Source organism: Coregonus clupeaformis, chromosome 20 (genome assembly GCF_020615455.1).
Source record: "Coregonus clupeaformis isolate EN_2021a chromosome 20, ASM2061545v1, whole genome shotgun sequence".
NCBI lineage: Eukaryota > Metazoa > Chordata > Actinopteri > Salmoniformes > Salmonidae > Coregonus > Coregonus clupeaformis.
In genome coordinates this window covers 43,851,143-43,872,217 of record NC_059211.1, presented here as the reverse complement: position 1 = coordinate 43,872,217, position 21,075 = coordinate 43,851,143, and the positions used below count along the sequence as shown (strand labels likewise).

General features: G+C 42.8%; 1 protein-coding gene across 5 annotated transcripts in view; it reads left to right on the top strand.

Annotated features, from left to right (window-relative positions):
* LOC121533464 (F-BAR domain only protein 1-like) overlaps nucleotides 1–21,075 on the top strand; it is a 37,570-nt gene that overhangs the window by 7,045 nt on the left and 9,450 nt on the right. For 3 of the 5 annotated variants that reach the window (XM_045205503.1, XM_045205502.1, XM_041839428.2), the window contains exons 2-12: nucleotides 1,171–1,223; nucleotides 9,561–9,652; nucleotides 16,906–16,980; nucleotides 17,905–18,046; nucleotides 18,195–18,347; nucleotides 18,593–18,697; nucleotides 19,386–19,484; nucleotides 19,678–19,774; nucleotides 19,863–19,980; nucleotides 20,100–20,124; nucleotides 20,558–20,618. In XM_045205503.1, the coding sequence (XP_045061438.1) occupies nucleotides 1,197–1,223; nucleotides 9,561–9,652; nucleotides 16,906–16,980; nucleotides 17,905–18,046; nucleotides 18,195–18,347; nucleotides 18,593–18,697; nucleotides 19,386–19,484; nucleotides 19,678–19,774; nucleotides 19,863–19,980; nucleotides 20,100–20,124; nucleotides 20,558–20,618 (994 nt within the window). In that variant the 5' untranslated portion in view covers nucleotides 1,171–1,196. Of the gene's footprint in view, nucleotides 1–1,170; nucleotides 1,224–6,011; nucleotides 6,077–9,560; nucleotides 9,653–16,905; nucleotides 16,981–17,904; nucleotides 18,047–18,194; nucleotides 18,348–18,592; nucleotides 18,698–19,385; nucleotides 19,485–19,677; nucleotides 19,775–19,862; nucleotides 19,981–20,099; nucleotides 20,125–20,557; nucleotides 20,619–21,075 lie in introns of those variants that run through there. The other 2 variants (XM_045205504.1, XM_045205505.1) reach the window with 2 other exon arrangements.

The window sequence follows — 21,075 nt, the reverse complement described above, 5'->3', positions numbered from 1 at the left end:
AATTAACAGGGTGTGAGAGGGGAGGTGTGTGTGAGTGAGCGAGCGAGAGCGCTTTTGCCTGTGTGTTCCCCTGTCCAACACCAGGTCGCCCTGCCTGAGCTAGGGCCAGTCGCTCCTCTGTGCCAGCAAAGATAAAGCCCTCTCTCCTCTCCTCTCCTCAGAATAATAGGAACCCACAGCCTTCCCCGGGGAAACACTGTGCCTGCAGGGTCACCACACACACACATTCACCTGTACGCAGTCACACTAGCTCACACACTCATTCACCTTTGCTATATGCTTAGAAGCTCTTCCGGCTACTATTATTCATGATGAGCAGATAGCTAGGAGCTACTTGAGCAGGAATGAAATCCCCCACAGCAGTGTGGGTGGGTGGAGAAACGCTATAGGGGGTCAAAGGGTGTATGCTCAGCTGTTGCTATGTTTCCTCCTGCCTCCCATAGTCCCATCCCATAGAAGCCCATAGTCGCAATTCTCACTTCACAGTCAGAAAAGAGAACATGGTTCCTGTTGATTCATTGTGTGTCCTCACCAAAGTATACCTGCTGCTTGTCTAGCTCTCTGGGAGGTGACTCTGGGGGATGGTATTAGAGATATGGCTATTGGCTAGTCCCTTAGTCTCTCAGCTCTCTACTGCACATACAGCCAGAGTGAGTGATCACACTGTAGAGATCTTTATTCATCTTGATAGGGCACCCTCTCCTTGGTGGCTGTGTCAGAGCTCTCTCTCTTCCCTTTCTCCTCCCTGTGTCAGCCTCCATCTCTTTGAAGTGAACTGTTAAACCCGGGCTGTGCATTGAACTAAAGCTGTCTATTGTCGCCTTGCCTACGCCAGCTTGTTTTTAATAAGACCGCAACAGAAGTTTCCACTTTATTCTTTATACACTACAGTGTCTCTGTCTCTTTTTGGGTCTGAGAGGAGGCTTTTCACATTGCCCAATTTATTGTTACAGTGTCTGTACAAGGGGAGATTCAGCCCACAGCTAGAGATCAATAGCAATTCAGCACAGGGAAAACAACAATCCATTTGTAGAGTTGTCTCATTATTGGTGTGAATGTTGGTTCCGTGCCACCGGCTAACTCTGGTCACTGATACAGAGGAGAGCTGAGGGCTCTAGCCTCATTTCTGTACTGTCCCTAATGGTTTCCTCCCCTCTCTCATAATTGCAGATCCCTATAAAACTCTCTGAGTGAAGATGGCGTTCTTTAAAAACAACTTCTGGGTGAGTCTATTTGATGTATTACATTCTATGAGGATCATTGGCAACTCAACATGGAGAGGTGAAAACCAACAATCAGAGATTGGGTTATGTAAAGATTAGTCATTGTTTTATTTTATTTAGCTATTATGCATGCAAACTTTAGACCCTTTTACCACTCATTTCTATACAGATTGCAGTAGCTAATAAAAACTCACTAACTGTATGTGAACGTAGCAATAATAGGCCTGCCTTTTACAGTTAAACATAATGCTTTTTTAAATATACAACTTTTGTACAGCATTATATTTAAAGGGGACACATACATATTTAAAGGGGACAAATGCATGTAGGCTGACAGAACAATTCCATCCAATTTCCCTGAGTTATGATGCCTTACTTTCTCAATCATTAATCTGTGAATGATACTGAACCACCACCATGCTGCACATGTTGCACTCTACCAGTCCCCTGAGTGATTTTCTTTCTTTCTTTCTTTCTTTCTTTCTTTCTTTCTTTCTTTCTTTCTTTCTTTCTTTCTTTCTTTCTTTCTTTCTTTCTTTCTTTCTTTCTTTCTTTCTTTCTTTCTTTCTTTCTTTCTTTCTTTCTTTCTTTCTTTCTTTCTTTCTTTCTTTCTTTCTTTCTTTCTTTCTTTCTTTCTTTCTTTCTTTCTTTCTTTCTTTCTTTCTTTCTTTCTTTCTTTCTTTCTTTCTTTCTTTCTTTCTTTCTTTCTTTCTTTCTTTCTTTCTTTCTTTCTTTCTTTCTTTCTTTCATAGAACTGAGGCTGCTTGGTCTCCTTAGTGATGGCAGGAGTAGAGGCACAGGGTTAATTCCTGACATGCAGATTAACACATATCATCATATCTTTACAATACCTGGAAAAGAAACCAACAGGAACCACATCAATATGTTATAACCTGGACAGAAACTGCAGAGAATAAGCATGACATCAATGTACCACTGACTGTAACCCCCTAGTCTTAGAGGGATAGAAGGAGAGACTGGAACAGGCCAGGCGTTTGTCAGCTGCTCCCAAGGGGACTATGGCTGTGTTCTGCTCTCCTCTGCACACCTGGCGTGCCCTAGTTCTGATACACCACTCTGCCCGTTCACCGTGAAGGAGGGATATTTAGAGGAGGACGCTGTGCCAAAAAATGTAACTAAAAGTCAAGTAACAATTGGGTCTGGGAGCGGAAGCGAGTCAGGAATTTAATTTGGTTAGGGAAATGAGATTCCTATCATTGATTGAATTGAGAGGTTTTTATAGGTCATAATATTTAGAGAATCTAATGTTTTTTTTTTTTTCATTCAGTTGTTGGGGGATATCTGATTATATATGATTGTTGTTGGTTTCTCTAACTCCCCATTCCTCATTCATTGTGCATCAGATAGTGTGTGCTTGTTTGGTAGTGGTGGGGTTTGTGTGTCTTTGTATTTGTGCATGCTCTCATACTTGTGCGCGTGTGTGTGTGTGTGTGTGTGTGTGTGTGTGTGTGTGTGTGTGTGTGTGCGCACGCGCGTGTGTGTACATGAAGCCTCTATATCAGTGGTGCTGGATCCCCCTGGCTCCATTGTGTAGAGTTGTGTTGTGTGACTGACTGTGACAGAGACAGAGGCAGAGTTGAGTGTGTTATTGTGAGCAGCAGAGCGAGCTGGGCTGTCTGTCTGTCTGCTCTGCCAGCCTGCCTGCCTGCTGACTGACCAGCAGCAAGTCATGTGATCCTGGCTGCCTTTGTGTGGCTGCAGGCAGCAGGGCCTCCATGCCTATGGAGAGGAGAGGATAACTCCTTTGTGTGGAACAAAGCCAGGTCAAAGACGCTTCCCTCCAACCCAAACCAGGAGGGATGTAACTCTTTCTCAGACAGTCTCACATCAGTCTGTGTCCGTAGGCGGCACGGTCGGAATACCACGTTACCAGAGGACAAACTCGCTCCCTCTCTCTTCACATCTTTCTCCTCTCTCTCCTCTCTCCATCTTTCCCTCTCTCCCTCCTTGTTGAGCTGTTCTTTGCTCTGCTAAATTAGATTAATGGCAGCAGGATAGTCGCTCACTGTCCCGTTAGATAAAGAGCCAATTCAGGGAATTTGCCTTCAGGTTCCTGAGGCCAGATGCAAATGCACTGGTGATGGTAAGAAAAGCGTGAGTGTGACTGCATTGTGCTCAGTCTCTGTCATGGGTTGGTCCTGCACTTAGGGTGTCACGTGTACCACAGGGCTCAATCCACTTGCCTGTTGCCCAATGGGACACTGAAGCCATTAATCAATGCGGCAACAGGACTGTGTGTTTGTTCTGATCTGAAGTGATGTCCAGTGCAGTATAGTTCTACATGGATGCTGCTGGTCTCTTCCAGGCACTGTGGACCAGGTAATGACTAGAGCAGATGATGGGTTTGTTATGGGGACTCAATGACGCTGTCCTTTTAGATGTGAAAGTGGTGTGACGAGATACTAGAGGGCCATCATCAGTGCTGCTGACACTCTGCTGTGGGATTGCCCATTGAGCCCAAACTGCACCGTAAGCACAAAACCTCAATGAGTCAGCTAGACTGTCTCTTTCCACTGACACTGACCTGGGGCTATCCAGTCATTCAACTATATTATAGTAGATCATTATCATACCATATAGGCCTATGCTATGTCATACCACTCCCTATTATATCCAACTCTGAACATAGGATAGGAAATGTTTCCTTTACTATCCAGGTCTGATAGTTCTTGGTAGTTGTTGATAGATGGATTGGCAGGCAGTGTTGTTTATGCTGCTGACCAGTGAGAGGACAGACTGGCTGTTCTGTACTCTGTGTCACTGTGTGCCAGGTTTCACATGACTCCATGGCTGCCTATTGCCTGCCTGCCTTTCTGCCCGCTTGCATCACAGCACAAGAATGTCCTCCGACACTGGTCAGGGAGTGAACCGCAACCCATAGTATAGCTCTACTCTGGTCAACCCTTGAACCACACCAACACTGCAGCTGAGGCTGAGGTCTCTGCTGTGGCTAGTGAGCCTGTGAGGAACACCTCCCCACCGGGAGGTAACACCACTTACCCAATTAAGCCGGACACGCTCTAGCAGGGGGATCCAGACACAGCTAACCACGCCAGTTCCAAACGAGGCCTGCCTTCATCACACTGTTTAAAGCAGCATCCCAGGCCTCGTCTGTGCAGTAATTAGCTTTGTTCAGGTCTGAGGGGTAAAGCCAAGGATACTTCTAATTAGAATCAAGTGAGAGTCGTTAGCTGGCTGCTATGCACAGTACACACAGATGAAATGGTGCTGCAAGTCTTGGCTGGCTAACTGCAATAGGGAGGGAGGCAGGGAGGGAGGCAGGGAGGGAGGCAGAGTAAGTCGAGGGGAGGCTGTTTGACTTGGGAGCACCGCTCGCTGGGGGATAGATTAGGGAGTTATGGAAGGAGTGAGGGAGAAGACCCCCTCCCCCAACCCAAACCTCCCACGGGGTACCCTGCTCCTCAGGAACTAATCAGTCCTGTGATGTGTGTTTTTAAAGTTTAATAGCTGTAAAACATGAACCTGGTCACTACCTGACCACACAGACTAGACTGACAGACAGAGCTTCTCAGTGTTTCATGGAGTACAAAGGAATCTCAGCCATGGTGAGAAAGTTGTGAGTTGTCTTGATGCCTCCGTCTCTCCTCTCATCTCCCACAGCTCACGACATTGTCATTGTAATGTGCTCTCTCTTGCGTGAGAGAAAACTCTCATCTTAATTGATTAAAAGGAGTAGGGAGGGAGAAGAGGGGGCCTGCATAAATCAGACAAAGAGATCTGTCAAAGACCACTGGCCATGGAGTGGAATATGAAACAGACCTGTGTGATGAATGATCTCAGATGGAAGATCATGACATGTGCTATAATTAATCATTTTGGTCATGGATTTAACTCTTAGGACATCTTTGGATGAGAACTTGTTTAAGCTGTGATACTGACACACGCATACACCATACCTGGGCAACTTTTCAAGTACTCGAGGTAGTTGAATATAGTTTATATAGAGTTTCAACTGATATTCAAATACAGGTCTCTGAAAAACATATAAGACTTGAAAATATTTTGAGTACCTCTCAGAAAACCAAATAATATTTGAAGGTATTTGAATATATGCAAGTTATTTGAAAACCAAAAAATATTTATTTGATGGCTGCCAAATATTTGATGAAGAGACAAACAGAGTAGACCACTTTTGCAGCTTTAAAATGGCTAACACAAATATGTTCATAATGAGTGAGACACAAGGTAATACAGTAACACTTGACATCAAGATCTTTGGAAATTGCTTTATAATTGCATAATAATGGAGTTATTACATAAGTGGAATAAGGAACAGTCACTATTCCTCTTGTGTACAGTAGTTACAAAAACGGTCAGCTCATTGCTATGCAATTAAAATGCAATTACCAAAGTGTTATGTAACATGAAAATAAAAAGTAACAAAATATGGCTGTTAAATATGCACTAAGCAGAAATCGCTCCGCTATTTCCTGGTTGCTAAAATTCTAATAGTTCACCTAATTTCAGTTTATGTGACAAAACCAGCAAGTGTAGTGTAGAGCCCTCAAACTCAACTCTGGGTCTTGAAGCCAGTTCCACTGCATTTTTTAATTGTTCCCCTCTAATCAGGGATTGATTTAGACCTGGGACACCAGGTGTGTGCAATTAATTATCAGGTAGAACAGAAAACCAGCAGGCTCCGGACCTCGTAGGGTAAGAGTTGAGTACCCCTGGTGTAGAGAATCATTGTACTATCTAAACCGCCGTGAAATATATTTTCCATAACCAAAAATATTGTGTTTTCAGCTGTTTGAAGCTGGTGTAAAAAACCGAAAGGATAAGACGCAGAAACCTGAACAGCTACAGCCAGGGTAGGTGGAAAATCATGTTAGTTTGTATTCTGAGTAAACTATCCCTTTAAAGATGGTATATTGTGTGTTTGATACAAGAACACTTACCATCAGATGGACAAAAAGGTAAAGAAGTTGTTTTTGCTAAGCATCCAACTTGCTGTTTGCAAATGGCTTTGAATTACTCTGCAGTATTTTCAGGTGTCATAAAATTAATTGCAGCTTTCAACCTTTTCAGTGGCATGTTGAAAGAGTCATACAGTAATTGAGCGTCACAACTTTATTTATACTTATCTGTACAAAATATCATTGGTTAATTGGTTTGACTTGATTATCTACTTGATTACCTGGGGCAATAGACATTCAGGAGAATGGACATTTACAAAATGTTCAGATAGAAATGTATTGTGTAGATCAAATATGACTGTCAGATTGGAATAGTACAGGAGATTGTGTGTTCTATTCATTCTATTTCTATCTTCAACATGCAGTTACAGCCCTGATACAGCCCTGCCATTAGTTGAAGGCATCTAATCTAATAGTTTCAGAAAAGTAATCACTTCCTGAGATCTGTATTCAAATATATATTTTTTAAGTAGTTGCTTTCTAAGATCTGTATTCAAATAGGTTTTAAAAGGTCATCACTTTCAAATATTAAAGTAGTAATTAAACTTTATTCCCCCGGGAAAATGTATTGCTTTCCAAAAGCATAGTTAAAACTATAGTTGTTCCAGGTCTGACACACGCACGCACACAGTGAAAAAAAAGATCTGCCTATGTGCCCTTGAGCAAGGCATTTAACCCTAATTGCTCCCGGGGCGCTGTAGAATAGTGACCCTGGCCGTGATCCTACTCCCTGCGGGTGTCTCAGGGGGAGTTGGGATATGCAAGAAACACATTTCCATTGCACACTTGTTTGTAACAGGACAAATATAAGAACCACCCCAAATAATAATAATTATTATTATTATTACACACACACACACACACACCTGTCTGTCACATAAATTAAAGAGCTGTCATACTTCTGTCCCACTGTGTCTTTTAGCAGGGGAACTCTGTTGCTGGGACAATGAGCCATGGGGTGAATGATAACTCTCTGGGAGGTCAACTTCTGATTAGCTAGCAATTATTTATCCTTTCTGGAAACACAAAGGCATAATAGTTGTTCATAAAGCCAAGCCACCATATTAAATGTATCTCTGGTCTCATTAATTGATAAGAAAATCCATTGGGATTACTTTCATACTAATTTCTAAAGACAAATGTGTCCATAATCGTCCGTCTCAATTGAGACCAAGAGAGTCAAATGAGAATTAGGCCTAACCTTTTTAGATTAGGCTATTTTGTTTCTGTGAAATAAGTCTAATCTCTTCTGTCTGGGTGTTATTACTGAGTTGGTGTGTGACTTAAGCTCCTTTCACAGATAAGTTATTTGGCAGTTAAACAGACTGAACAGTAGTAGCTTTATGTAGGCCTATTGTTTGCCTATTGTTTGTCCCATGTCACTCATCGTTACATTCATTGCATGGAAAACTGCTTGGGACCTGATGGGTCTAATTTGACTATTTGCAAATATGTTTCAATGATGGCCTATGCCTTATTTCTATATACTGCAGGCTACTCTAAGTTTAGATGCTGTATGTTTTAGATCAGGGTTCCCAAACTGTGTGTGTTGCTTCCAGAGGCAGTTTGGAACGTTGAAAGTCACTTAGCTCCTCAGTAAGGCCATTCTACTTCCAATGTTTGTCTATGGAGGTTGCATGGCTGTGTGCTTGATTTTATACACCTGTCAGCAACAGGTGTGGCTGAAATAGCCAAATCCACTAATTTGAAGGGGTGTCCACATACGTTTGGCCATGTAGTGTATGTAATCATATACAAATGTAAGCAAGGTTTGAAATTATTATCTTTTAGTCAAAAATATCAGTTTGGGCTTCTTGCAGTCAATTTGCAGTCTACAAATTATTTGTAATTATTGCACTCACACAGGCGATGCTACACCTGATCAGAGACATGTACATGTTAGCGTAGTTAAGGGAACTATATACCTGCTTTGTGTTTAGGACCGAGCAGGGCAGCTCACCTTTCTCTGGCTTCGGTTACACAAATACTGGAGCAGATGGGAGAGAGAGAGCGAGAGACAGAATACGGCATAACTGCCCTTCCATAGAGAAGGAAAGGTTTTGGAGAATCACATGTGAATTAAAGTCTGTGTATTACGTAGTGTACTGTTGTTAAATAATCAAATGGGTTTGAACCCAAATCCTCTGAACCCTATTGAGGCCTCCAGCCCACCACCACTGTCCTGTCTGTAGACAGATGTCTCAACGCAACGACTGTGTTTGGTGTCTGTGACTTTGGGTGGTTGTGGTTTTGGCCTGCTCTTAGCCTCTATCCCGGACCCTTGGCATTCCAGCCATTCCCCTGCTACTTGGGAAAAGTGTGTGTCCCTCTAGCACCGTATTTATAGTGTTGAGGAGCAGCTGCCTGCCTGTCTGGACAGCCTCCACAACAGATCCACTGTTGACATCAAAGTGGGTGCTTCAAGGTATGGGCTATTTTTAATGCTGCCTCAGTTAGCCTAACGCACCTGTTATGTGATAACTTTGTTAGTGTTATATGTAGGGAGGGAATCCCGTCTTTGAAACAAGCACGGCTCCTGGTTTTTCTTTACATGTGTGGTATTGGCTTGCTTATGCCAGTCTTGTAGAAAATAAAGACATCTGCACCAGGCTGCTAAGGTGCAGGGGGGAGGGGGGGTGAAATGAAGAAAGGCTTTGGGTCTATGCAAATTCAGATGTATTCTATTGTAGCACAATAAATCTAAAATGTGCATTGACCCTGTGGGAAGAAATAGCATTTTTGAAGAACCACTCAGCTTGCCCTGTCTGCCTTCCTCTGAAAGCTGGAGGAAGAATACATAGATTTTTGTTTCTTCAAACCAGTGTCATGGTTGCTTGTGGTTCCCCGCCAACAAGAGAAACAAGAAAAACATCCACAGTACTAAAGGTCATGGAAGAAAACAAAATGATTTGCTTGTGTCATCACCTCCTCCCAGGAATGCTTCTGGTGGAGAGATAGACATTTCTGTTTTCTCCAACCATATGTCAAGCTTGGTTCTGGTTTCTTAACAACAAGAGAAGCGTCCACATCCACAATATTTTTTATTTTATTTCACCTTTATTTAACCAGGTCAGCCAGTAGAGAACAAGTTCTCATTTACAACTGCGACCTGGCCAAGATAAAGCCATGATGAAAGAAAACAGTATTCGTTTTGTTTGTGTTCATCTTTCACCTCCTTTATACCTTTAACAATCCATGTTACTATGCTCCAAGGACCTCAAGCAATAAGTAACAGAGAGAAGTGTTGACAGAATTTTTATATGAAATAAATATAAAAAATAATCACATCTCCCATATTGAAGAATCTATAAAGCTCACCCCATAGAGATACAGCATAATATAATTCTGTGGCTCACCCAAGGTGTTTGTGTTTTTGCAGGGGGAGAAGAATGCAGGTTTTGATGTGCTGTACCACAACATGAAGCATGGTCAGATTGCTACCAAGGAGCTGGCAGAGTTTGTCCGTGAGAGGTGAGGTGTTGTTTGGGCTGGGACGTGTGGGAGGGGTGGTACAGTAGTGATGGGATATGGGGGAGGAGTGAGATGTTTCTCAATTAGTTTTTTCTTTCAACACATCAGTCCATTTGAAAAAGTTAGTTTTCAAACGTTCATTAAGGTTTTGAAGTTTGCCTTTAAAAATACTGATTCCAGCATTCTTACAAGAAATACATCTGTGTACAGCAGATCATAGTAGACTCCATAAAGCTTGGGTAGGACAAATATTCCATTCAAAATGCAATGCTAAGGCAAGGGAACAGCAATACTTATTCATAAAAAGGTTAAATGTACCGCTGCTGACTCTGATCCACAGGGGCGTTTTGTTATGGTATCTGGTTCTCTCTTTTACACCTCTGTTTTGCTTGTAAATGTTTATGCTCCCAATTGGGATGATGTTGATTTTATTAACAAACTTATTTCTTTGCTGCCCAATCTCAACTCACACTATTTAATTGAATTGTGTGGTACACCCAGTCTTGGACCGCTCAAACCCTACATCAATATCTCCCTCAAAAATGACCAGCGTTTTGTCTGCATTCATGAGCCAGGCGGGATGTGTCGATCCATGGAGATTCCTTTTTCCCAGTAACAAAGATTTGTCTTTCTTTTCACATGTGCACCACTCCCCTTCTCCCCTCTGTTAAGAAAGTAGAATACTCTGCCATTGTTATTAGTGACCATGCTCCTCTGTCGCTCGACCTCTCATTCTCATTGTTGGGTAGAGCATGGCGCTTGCAACGCCAGGGTTGTGGGTTCGATTCCCACGGGGGGCAGTATGAAAAATGTATGCACTCACTAACTGTAAGTCGCTCTGGATAAGAGCGTCTGCTAAATGACTAAAATGTAAATGTAAACTATACAGATCGCCCCCCATGGAGACTTAACTCATCTTTTCTTTCAAACAATTAATTCTGCACCATTCTATCGAATGTAATTGATGTCTTTATTGAGACAAATAGAACAGAATCGATCTCTCCATCTACACTTTGGGAAAAACTTAAAGTTGTTCTTAGAGGCGAAATAATTTCCTATTCCTGTCTTCTCAATAAACCACGGAAAATTAAACAACAACAGCTGATCAACGCAATTCTGGAATTAGACCAACAATACTCTGCCTCTCCATCACCAGAACTTTACAAAGAAAGGCTGAGTCTTCAAACTCAGTACAATTTACTATCCACAGATAAGGCTGAGCAGCAGCTACTCCGCGCACGCGGTTTTGTTTACGAACATGGAGAAAAGGCTGGTCGACTTCTAGCTCATCAACTCAAGTGCAAATCTGCCTCACAGCTGATCCCTCATTCACAACACCTCGGGTGTCTTAACAGTTAGTCCTACTGAAATCAATAATATTTTCAACAAAAAAAATAGAATTCTACAATAGGTTTTCTGCCAAACTGGCCCCCCTCCTGCTTGTGTTTGAAAATGCCCTGGACCAGGGTGTTTTATCCCAAACCCTGACAGAGGCGTCGATCACACTTTTGTTAAAACCCGGTAAATATGCATCTGAGTGTGCTCATACAGACCGATCTCCCTTTTAAATGCAGATGTAAAAATATTAGCGAAATTGCTTGCCTCTTGAAAAGAATCCACTATGACAGACATCATATCAACGGATCAGATAGGCTCTGGATAAGAGCGTCTGCTAAATGACGTAAATGTAAATGTAAATTAAGGGTTGCCACTCCTTTTCTAACATTCGACGTCTGCTTAATGTCATACACTCTCCTGCATCTTCGGACGTTCCTGAAGTAGTTATCGCTTTAGATGCGGAGAAGGCATTTGACAGGGTAGAATGGGAATATTTATTCTCTGTACTGGGAAAATGTGGCTTTGATGCAAACTTCATTTCCTGGGTCCGACTGTTGTACTCATCACCCAAGGCATCAGTACTTACAAACAAACTTCGTTCACAGTATTTCCCATTATCAAGGGCCACACACCAGGGATGTCCAATGTCCCCTCTGTTATTTGTCCTGGCGATGGAACCCATTTTACATTTACAGTGATTTAGCAGACGCTCTTATCCAGAGCGACTTACAGGAGCAATTAGGGTTAAGTGCGTTGCTTAAGGGCACATCGACAGATTTTTCACCTAGTCGGCTCGGGGATTAGAACCAGCAACCTTTCGGTTACTGGCACAAGGCTCTTACCCACTAAGCTACCTGCCGCCCTCACCCCTTTCTATTATGCTAAAGGACACACCCTCAATACATGGTATCTACAGATGGGGACTGGAACACAAAGTTTCCTTGTATGCAGATTACTTGCTTTTATATATCTCAGACCCTGAAGCGTGTGGACCTACTGCGTATGTTTGGTGTGTTTTCGGGTTAAAAATTGAATTTCTCAAAAAGTGAATGTTTTCCTATTCATTAAATAGCATTACAAATTCCACGGGATACTATTCCATGTCCAAGTCTGGCTTTAAATATTTAGGGATCAGGATCACCTATACCTTGTTTTCCCTCCATGATGAGAACTTTACTCCCCTGATTAGCAAACTTAAACTGGACTTTCAGAGATGGAGTATTCTCCATTTTACTTTAGCTGGTAAAGTGAATTGTATCAAGATTAATGTATTGCCCAGATTTCTGTATTTGTTCCAATGTCTCCCTCTTTTTTTACCAAAGGCTTTTTTCACTTCAGTGGATAAGCTTATATCTTTTTTTTTATGGGGCGGTGGGAATCCAAGAATACATAAAGCATTCCTCCAGAGAGATAGAACACACCGAGGAATAGCCCTTCCTAACTTTATGTATTATTACTGGGCAGTGAATATACAAATGATTGTTTACTGGCTTTGTACCCTAGAAACTGACTGGTGTCAAACAGAAGCCAACTCCTATTTCTCCTCCTCTTTGTCAGCTTTAGTCACCTCCAATCTCCCTCTTTCAGCTTTGCGCTACACATCCAATCCAATTGTTGTCAATACTCTTAAAATTTGGACTCAATTCCGTCAACATTTTAAATTCTGTGATTTCTCTATTCAAGGTCCTATATGTAATAATCACCTCTTCCTTCCAGGCAAACTGGATTCAGCTTTCAGGCTGTGGCAGCGGATTGGCCTTACTAAGTTTAATTATCTTTATATTGATGGCACCTTTGCCAATTTCGAAGACCTTTATCAAATTGAATCTACCCCATTCAAGTTTATTTAGGTATTTCCAAATCCGCCAGTTTATTCGCACTCAAAGCCCAACCTTTCTAATTCTATCACCCGGATCGGGTCTGGATGCCCTTTGGAAAACACCTTTTCAACTAAAGTGACTCATATCCCGTATTTTTGAGATAATAATGTCCCTTGATAACCCGTCACTCAATAAAATCAGATCTGAGTGGGAAAGGGAACTTGGTGGAGAGATCTCTGATGAAGTCTGGAATGGTGCCTTACTTAGGGTAAATGGAAGCTCCTCTTGTGCCCTGCTCAGCCTTATACAGTTTAAGGTACTTCACTGTATCCATTTCAGTAAGGCCAGATTGTCCAAATTCTACCCAAATATTGATGGTACCTGTGACAGGTGTAAAGGCTCCTTGGCAGACTTGACCCACATGTTCTGGTCCTGTCCCTGTCTGGCAGATTATTGGTCCATTATATTTAAAACCCTTTCTGAAGCATTTGATATAAAGTTGCAGCCTAGTGCAGAAATTGCTATTTTTGGAGTACCAAACAACAATCCTCTGACCAATAGACAGCTGGATGCCATTGCCTTTGCCTCCCTGTTAGCCTGCAGAAGGATTTTATTGGATTGGAAATCTATCAATCCTCCATTAGCCTCTCTTTGGCTCAAAGATCTGATGCTGTTCCTAAAATTAGAAAAAATTAAGTATACCATTCGAGGGTCAACCAACTCATATTATTCCACCTGGTACCCAATGATATCCTATTTTGACCAGCTGCAAAACACTTCCTCCAGATTAGTACTCTTGGCCCCACCCCCACCCTTTGAGATTACTGCTATAGGCCTAGAAGATCACCTAATCACCTGAAATTGTTAGGCTATTACATTTTTGCTTGTATTGAAGTAACATTGTTGTACACTTTTGTTTTGTTTTCTGACATGTACAGTGGGGAAAAAAAGTATTTAGTCAGCCACCAATTGTGCAAGTTCTCCCACTTAAAAAGATGAGAGAGGCCTGTAATTTTCATCATAGGTACACGTCAACTATGACAGACAAAATGAGATTTTTTTTTCTCCAGAAAATCACATTGTAGGATTTTTTATGAATTTATTTGCAAATTATGGTGGAAAATAAGTATTTGGTCAATAACAAAAGTTTCTCAATACTTTGTTATATACCCTTTGTTGGCAATGACACAGGTCAAACGTTTTCTGTAAGTCTTCACAAGGTTTTCACACATTGTTGCTGGTGTTTTGGCCCATTCCTCCATGCAGATCTCCTCTAGAGCAGTGATGTTTTAGGGCTGTCGCTGGGCAACACGGACTTTCAACTCCCTCCAAAGATTTTCTATGGGGTTGAGATCTGGAGACTGGCTAGGCCACTCCAGGACCTTGAAATGCTTCTTACGAAGCCACTCCTTCGTTGCCCGGGCGGTGTGTTTGGGATCATTGTCATGCTGAAAGACCCAGCCACGTTTCATCTTCAATTACCTTGCTGATGGAAGGAGGTTTTCACTCAAAATCTCACGATACATGGCCCCATTCATTCTTTCCTTTACACGGATCAGTCGTCCTGGTCCCTTTGCAGAAAAACAGCCCCAAAGCATGATGTTTCCACCCCCATGCTTCACAGTATGTATGGTGTTCTTTGGATGCAACTCGGCATTCTTTGTCCTTCAAACACGACGAGTTGAGTTTTTACCAAAAAGTTCTATTTTGGTTTCATCTGACCATATGACATTCTCCCAATCCTCTTCTGGATCATCCAAATGCACTCTAGCAAACTTCAGACGGGCCTGGACATGTACTGGCTTAAGCAGGGGGACACGTCTGGCACTGCAGGATTTGAGTCCCTGGCGGCGAGTGTGTTACTGATGGTAGGCTTTGTTACTTTGGTCCCAGCTCTCTGCAGGTCATTCACTAGGTCCCCCCGTGTGGTTCTGGGATTTTTGCTCACCGTTCTTGTGATCATTTTGACCCCACGGGGTGAGATCTTGCGTGAGCCCCAGATCGAGGGAGATTATCAGTGGTCTTGTATGTCTTCCATTTCCTAATAATTGCTCCCACAGTTGATTTCTTCAAACCAAGCTGCTTACCTATTGCAGATTCAGTCTTCCCAGCCTGGTGCAGGTCTACAATTTTGTTTCTGGTGTCCTTTGACAGCTCTTTGGTCTTGGCCATAGTGGAGTTTGGAGTGTGACTGTTTGAGGTTGTGGACAGGTGTCTTTTATACTGATAACAAGTTCAAACAGGTGCCATTAATACAGGTAACGAGTGGAGGACAGAGGAGCCTCTTAAAGAAGAAGTTACAGGTCTGTGAGAGCCAGAAATCTTGCTTGTTTGTAGGTGACCAAATACTTATTTTCCACCATAATTTGCAAATAAATTCATAACAAATCCTACAATGTGATTTTCTGGATTTTTTTTCCTCAATTTGTCTGTCATAGTTGACGTGTACCTATGATGAAAGTTACAGGCCTCTCATCTTTTTAAGTTGGAGAACTTGCACAATTGGTGGCTGACTAAATACTTTTCCCCCCCACTGTAACTCAATTACTTTGTGTTTGGAGGCATTCTGAGGGGGGACAAAAAGGGGAAGAATGTACAATGTCTTTACATTTTATCTTTCATTCATTGTGAATAAAAATATTATATAAAGAATTTTATCCAATACAGGATACAGGGCCTTGCCGTTTCCTTACATAGTAATGTCTTTGATGGAGCCGCTCCTCTCCCCTGTCACCCCTACCCTCTAACCCACACGACTGTGCTGCATTTGGACAGACCAGCACACAGGAGTGCTAACAGATGCACACACTCTCACACAAGACAAGACCCAGCCCACAAGACAAGGAGCTCCCTGTCTTACCACACACACACACATTTGCAGTAGCAGTGTTTTGCATGTTATCTGGGCACTCAGCTCAGGTAACATGCTCAGTCTGAATAATCTTCCTTCTCGGTTGTTTTCCCTGCAGTCCTCTGTATTTATTCAATCTCTTAATGAGTAAATTAGCTGGAGGTAGAAGACTCATTGTAGTATTTAAGCCTGGGACTGTCAGACCAATGTCATAATCTTGACTTTTATTCATAAGATCCGAACCACTGCACATTCCCCACAGGCGGGAGGAAATTTGGTTATCTACGTGGAGACAACAAAGTGGCAGTCAGGAAATGAAATGAGACATTGTAGAGAAGCTGTGTTTCCCCTCAGGACAGACGGAGTAACCGATTGAGCTGATTGATTTCCCACGCTCTTCTCAATGGGCCTAAAGCTCGCTCTCAATCTGGATGGGGAAGTTTGATGTATCTAAAAGGTCAATCTAGGAGTGGTTGATTAGAAATGTCAGATATTCTAACTTTCTGTAGGCGTAGCTACCCCAGGGTGTACTACTTCTCGATATAATTTAAAAAGGGATTTCTCTGTTGCCGGAGGCTTGTGAAACTGCAGCGATTTGTTTTCGATTTATTTATTTCTTTGCTCTTTCCTCGTCTACTTTTGTAATTTTTCTCCACGGGACTACAGATGGTTATTAAAGGTCTATGTTCCTCCTGCAAAATGAGACCATTTATTATTCAAATGTGGGTTTGGGCAACATTTACACAGTACGGAAGCTAAATATTTATTTCCCTTTGCCTGGCTGTTTTAAGCACTATGTTTGTTCTTTATTATGCTCTGTACATAATAATATGACGTATTATGCTAGTAAGATATGCAATAGTTTTTCTGTGAGCCAGAAGGGTACGAGTGTAGGTTTAGTAGCTCAACTGCAGTTGGATTTTTTTTTTTTACCTTTATTTAACTAGGCAAGTCAGTTAAGAACAAATTCTTATTTACAATGACGGCCTACACCGGCCAAACCCGGACGACACTGGGCCAATTGTGCGCTGCCCTATGGGACTCCCAATCACGGCCGATTGTGATACAGCCTGGAATCGAACCAGGGGGTCTGTAGTGACGCCTCAAGCACTGAGATGCAGTGCCTTAGCCATGGATGCAGGATTTCCAATGCTGAGACTGTGTAGAATATCACTCTGCCTGGTTTGTTACTGGCCAGCCAGGGGCTCATAGGGAATGACTCTTATCTATCTGTGGGTTCTCAGGGCTGCCATCGAGGAAACCTACTCCAAGTCCATGAGCAAACTGGCCAAGATGGCAAGCAATGGAAGCCCACTAGGGTGAGTATATTAGACAACTGTTGTCATCAACATCTCAGTTTAGAGAGCAGTATTCTTATCATAATGAAATCAACTGTTCCATATGTTGGCAGGCTGCCTACAGGATGTACAGTAGTTTGTCTGTATGATTAGGGTCTATGATTCTCTAGGGTCTATGATTACTGGGTCATAGGTCAGGGATGTGATCTACTCCATCATCCCAGAACTCTCTGTCTTCTTCACTTCCTGTGTGTGTTGTTTTGGGTTGCTTTGGTTTGTTTAACTCTAGAAATGCACCATAAAGATGGACTTTAATGTCATATTACCATTCAAACAAAAGTCACCTCTGAAAATGTACACAGTATACAACATGCTCTTTTCATGACAAACTGACCAGGTGAATCCAGATGAAAGCTATGATCCCTTGTCCACTTCAATCAGTGTAGATGAAGGGGAGGAGACAGGTTAAATAAGGAATTTTAAGCCTTGAGACAATTGAGACATGGATTGTGTATGTGTGCCATTCAGAGGGTGAATGGGCAAGACAGAAGATTGAAGTGCCTTTGAACGGGGTATGGTAGTAGGTGCCAGGCGCACCGGTTTGAGTGTGTTAAGAACTGCAAAGCTGCTGGGTTTTTCACGCTCAACAGTTTCCCGTGTGCATCAAGAATGGTCCACCACTCAAAGGACATCCAGCCAACTTGACACAATTGTGGGAAGCATTGGAAGCAACATGGGCCAGCATCTCTGTGGAACGCTTTCGACACTTTGTAGAGTCCATGCCCCGACTAATTGATGCTGTTCTAAGGGCAAAAGGGGGTGGAACTCAATATTAGGAAGGTGTTCCTAATGTTTGTACACTCAGTATATGTCATTATTAGATTTAAAAAAGTTGGCCTTAGGACTTTATATAATGTAGGTGACATATTGCTGTGTGGCCCTCAGGACGTTTGCTCCTATGTGGGACGTGTTCCGGGTGTCATCAGACAAGCTGTCTCTCTGCCACCTAGAGCTGATGCGCAAGATGAATGACCTCATCCGGGACATCAACAAGTATGGTGACGAGCAGGTCAAAGTTCACCGCAAGGTAACATGATGAAGCCCCTCTTCTCACCATATATTTATTTCCATGATCATGCCCAAACTATCCCCCCCATGAATCACTCACTATATTCTCATCTATAACGGCCAATCTACAATCATTTAATAATATGTGCGTGGTTTGTTTCTCACAGACCAAGGAGGAGCAGGTAGGGACCCTGGAGGCTGTTCAGGCGGTTCAGGTCCAAAATGGTTATCTCCAGAAGTCCAGGGAGGGCTACCACGCCAAGTGTATTGAGCTAGACAGACTGAGGAAAGAGGGAGCCCCCCAGAAAGAACTGGAGAAGGTCTGTCCACTAGGCGTCATTCTGTATAACTACAGTAGAGCTGTCTTAACTGTTATATAACCACAGGGTGCCTACTGTTTATAAATGAATGGTTGCTGGAAGTTTACTGACTACTAATGGTAGGCTAAGATAGATAGTCAAACAAGGTTATTATTATAACAGATCATTTGTTCTCACCAGGATAAATAAAGGTTTAACTAATGACTGGATAAAGGCTATAATCATCCTCTCTCTCCTCTCACTAGGCGGAGCTGAAGTCTAAGAAAGCTGCCGAGTTGTTTGCTGTGTGTATAGAGAAGTATAACCGCGTGGGGGGAGACTTTGAGCAGAAGATGAGCGAATCAGCTCAGGTCAGTCAGTCCACTGGTCCTGGGGCGGGTTAGACAGACGCCCTGGAGGAACCAGACATGTTATAACACTTTGTCCCAATCCTGCAGTTCCCTTAAATTAACATAAACCCCTTTTATTCACAATGAACACATCTCCATGGCTACCTGCAGTTTCCAAGGAAACCCTTAACAAACCCGATGAACGTTGCTATATTTGGGTATGAAATGATGATTGGAATCCTGGTGACCAATTACCTGTTTAATAGCTACAATGGGAGATATGTCCCTAATTATGAGTGAGGTAGAGAGAGCTCAGTGTGGCTTTATGAAGACTACAGCCCAGAACATGACAGGGGGAAATGACCTGTTCTTTCAAGCCATTACTCTAGCCCACATGCAGTGTTGTGATTAGTACCAGGTTATTACCTGGGATGGGAACGATTATGCTCCCTGCTCCCCTGCTTTGGTCTGTGCCTGGTTCTATTCCTTTACAGTTGCCATGGCTGATAAGTGCCTTTTGTTTTTGTGTCTTGGGGTTCTTTGGGTTTCAGTTCTTACTACTTAACTGCACTTTGAGGTAGTTTGTGCTAGCATTTTGTGATGTTTTGTGGGTATTTTGAGTAGCGTTTTGGTGTGCTTTGGGGTAGTTTGCTGTAATTAGGACCGATCTTGGTGTTTGAACACTCTTGTGTTCCCTTCTTGGGTACAGAAGTTCCAGGACATTGAGGAGGCCCACCTGAGGCAGATGAAACAGCTGGTCAAGGGATACTCCCACTCCATAGAGGACACCCACGTCCAGGTGGGACAGGTAGGTCACCCAGGCACTGACCCAGGAGGCCACAGGATGAGTCTGGTTGGAGGGATTTAACTGCCCTCTCTGAGGGGTTATCTCCTGCTATAGTCAAACTTCACATCCACAACACACACACTCCAAACCCCTCTCTCTCAGGCATGCTTATTCTCTCTTCAGACTGTAACGAGCCCCTCTGTCCTCTGTTCAGGTCCATGAGGAGTTCAAACAGAACGTGGAGAACATCGGCATAGATAACCTCATCCAGAAGTTTACAGAGCAGAAGAGCACAGGGAAGGACAGACCAGGTATATCACACAGACACCAAAAACAGATGGTTTGATCCCAGCATGTGTCCCATTTGTCCTCACTGTGGTGTGTCCCTATGTGTGGCAGCCCTGGTGGGGTTTGAGGAGTACATGACAGCTTTAGTACCGGAGGGGAGTAAGAAGAGTCGAGGAAAAGCCTTCAGGATTCCTGGACTGGGCAAGAGGGACAAAGAGCCAGACTCAACGTGAGCCCAGACACACACACAAACGGATGATAAATCCCAATTACCCGCACTCTCTTTTGTCAGCTTCATCTGTGATATTATCTTGTCACTTACATTCACCTATGTGTTGCTTTTTGCAGGGATTCGGCTGTGACGGAGACACCAGTGAGTATATGCTAATTTACACTTGTACACAGTGGCACGAAAACCATCAAGTCAATGGCAGTTTATCCATTATCAGTTCTACATACGTGGTGGTGGTGGTTTAAACAGCACATCACTTTGCTCCCCCTGCCAACTTACTGACAGACACATCGACGTGTGTGTGTCACGGTGTGCATTTGTGCGTGTGTATGAGCAAGGGAGAGTAGTCATATGTGTGACAATGACGTGTCTGGCAGTGTTGGGTTACCTTGCCTATTTTTATCCTTCTGAGAAGGGGCTTTTGAGGTTGGGTGGAGATCAGTGGGCTGCCAGGACTGTTTTAACAGACAAGTGTCACATGGGGGGGGGGGTTGTTATTAAGCATATCAAACACTAGGATCAAGTATTTATGTTAGTGTCTGACATTGCTGGGTATTCTCTATTCTGCATACAGAACTCTCCCCTGGAGGTGGATGAGGAGGGGTTTGTCATCCGAGGCGACGTCAATCAGAATGATATCCTTTCCAGGCAGTGACACTGACTATCAGATGAGAGGCTATCTCTCTACTATATTGTAGTAATATTTGCCTTTGACAGACCTCTTTATTGTCATAATGAAAACAAGGCTTCCTGCCACTGTGTAAGAGAGTATTCTGTCTTTATAAAGCACTCTAGACCTGGGATCATCAACTAGATTCAGCCGTGGGATGATTATTTGCTTGAGCGGATGGTCGGGGGGCTGGAACATAATTACAAATAATTTGTAGACTGCAAATTGACCGCAAGAAGCCCAAACAGATATAATATTTGACTAAAACGTAATAATTTCAAACCTTCCTTACATTTGTATATGATCCCGTGTCTCTCTATTATGCGTGGAAATACTTGGGAACAGATTTCCCAAATTAAAATAACCTGGAGCTGATTTCCTGGTGTTTTTACAGTTTTTTATGTCCAGTTGGGGAACCCTGC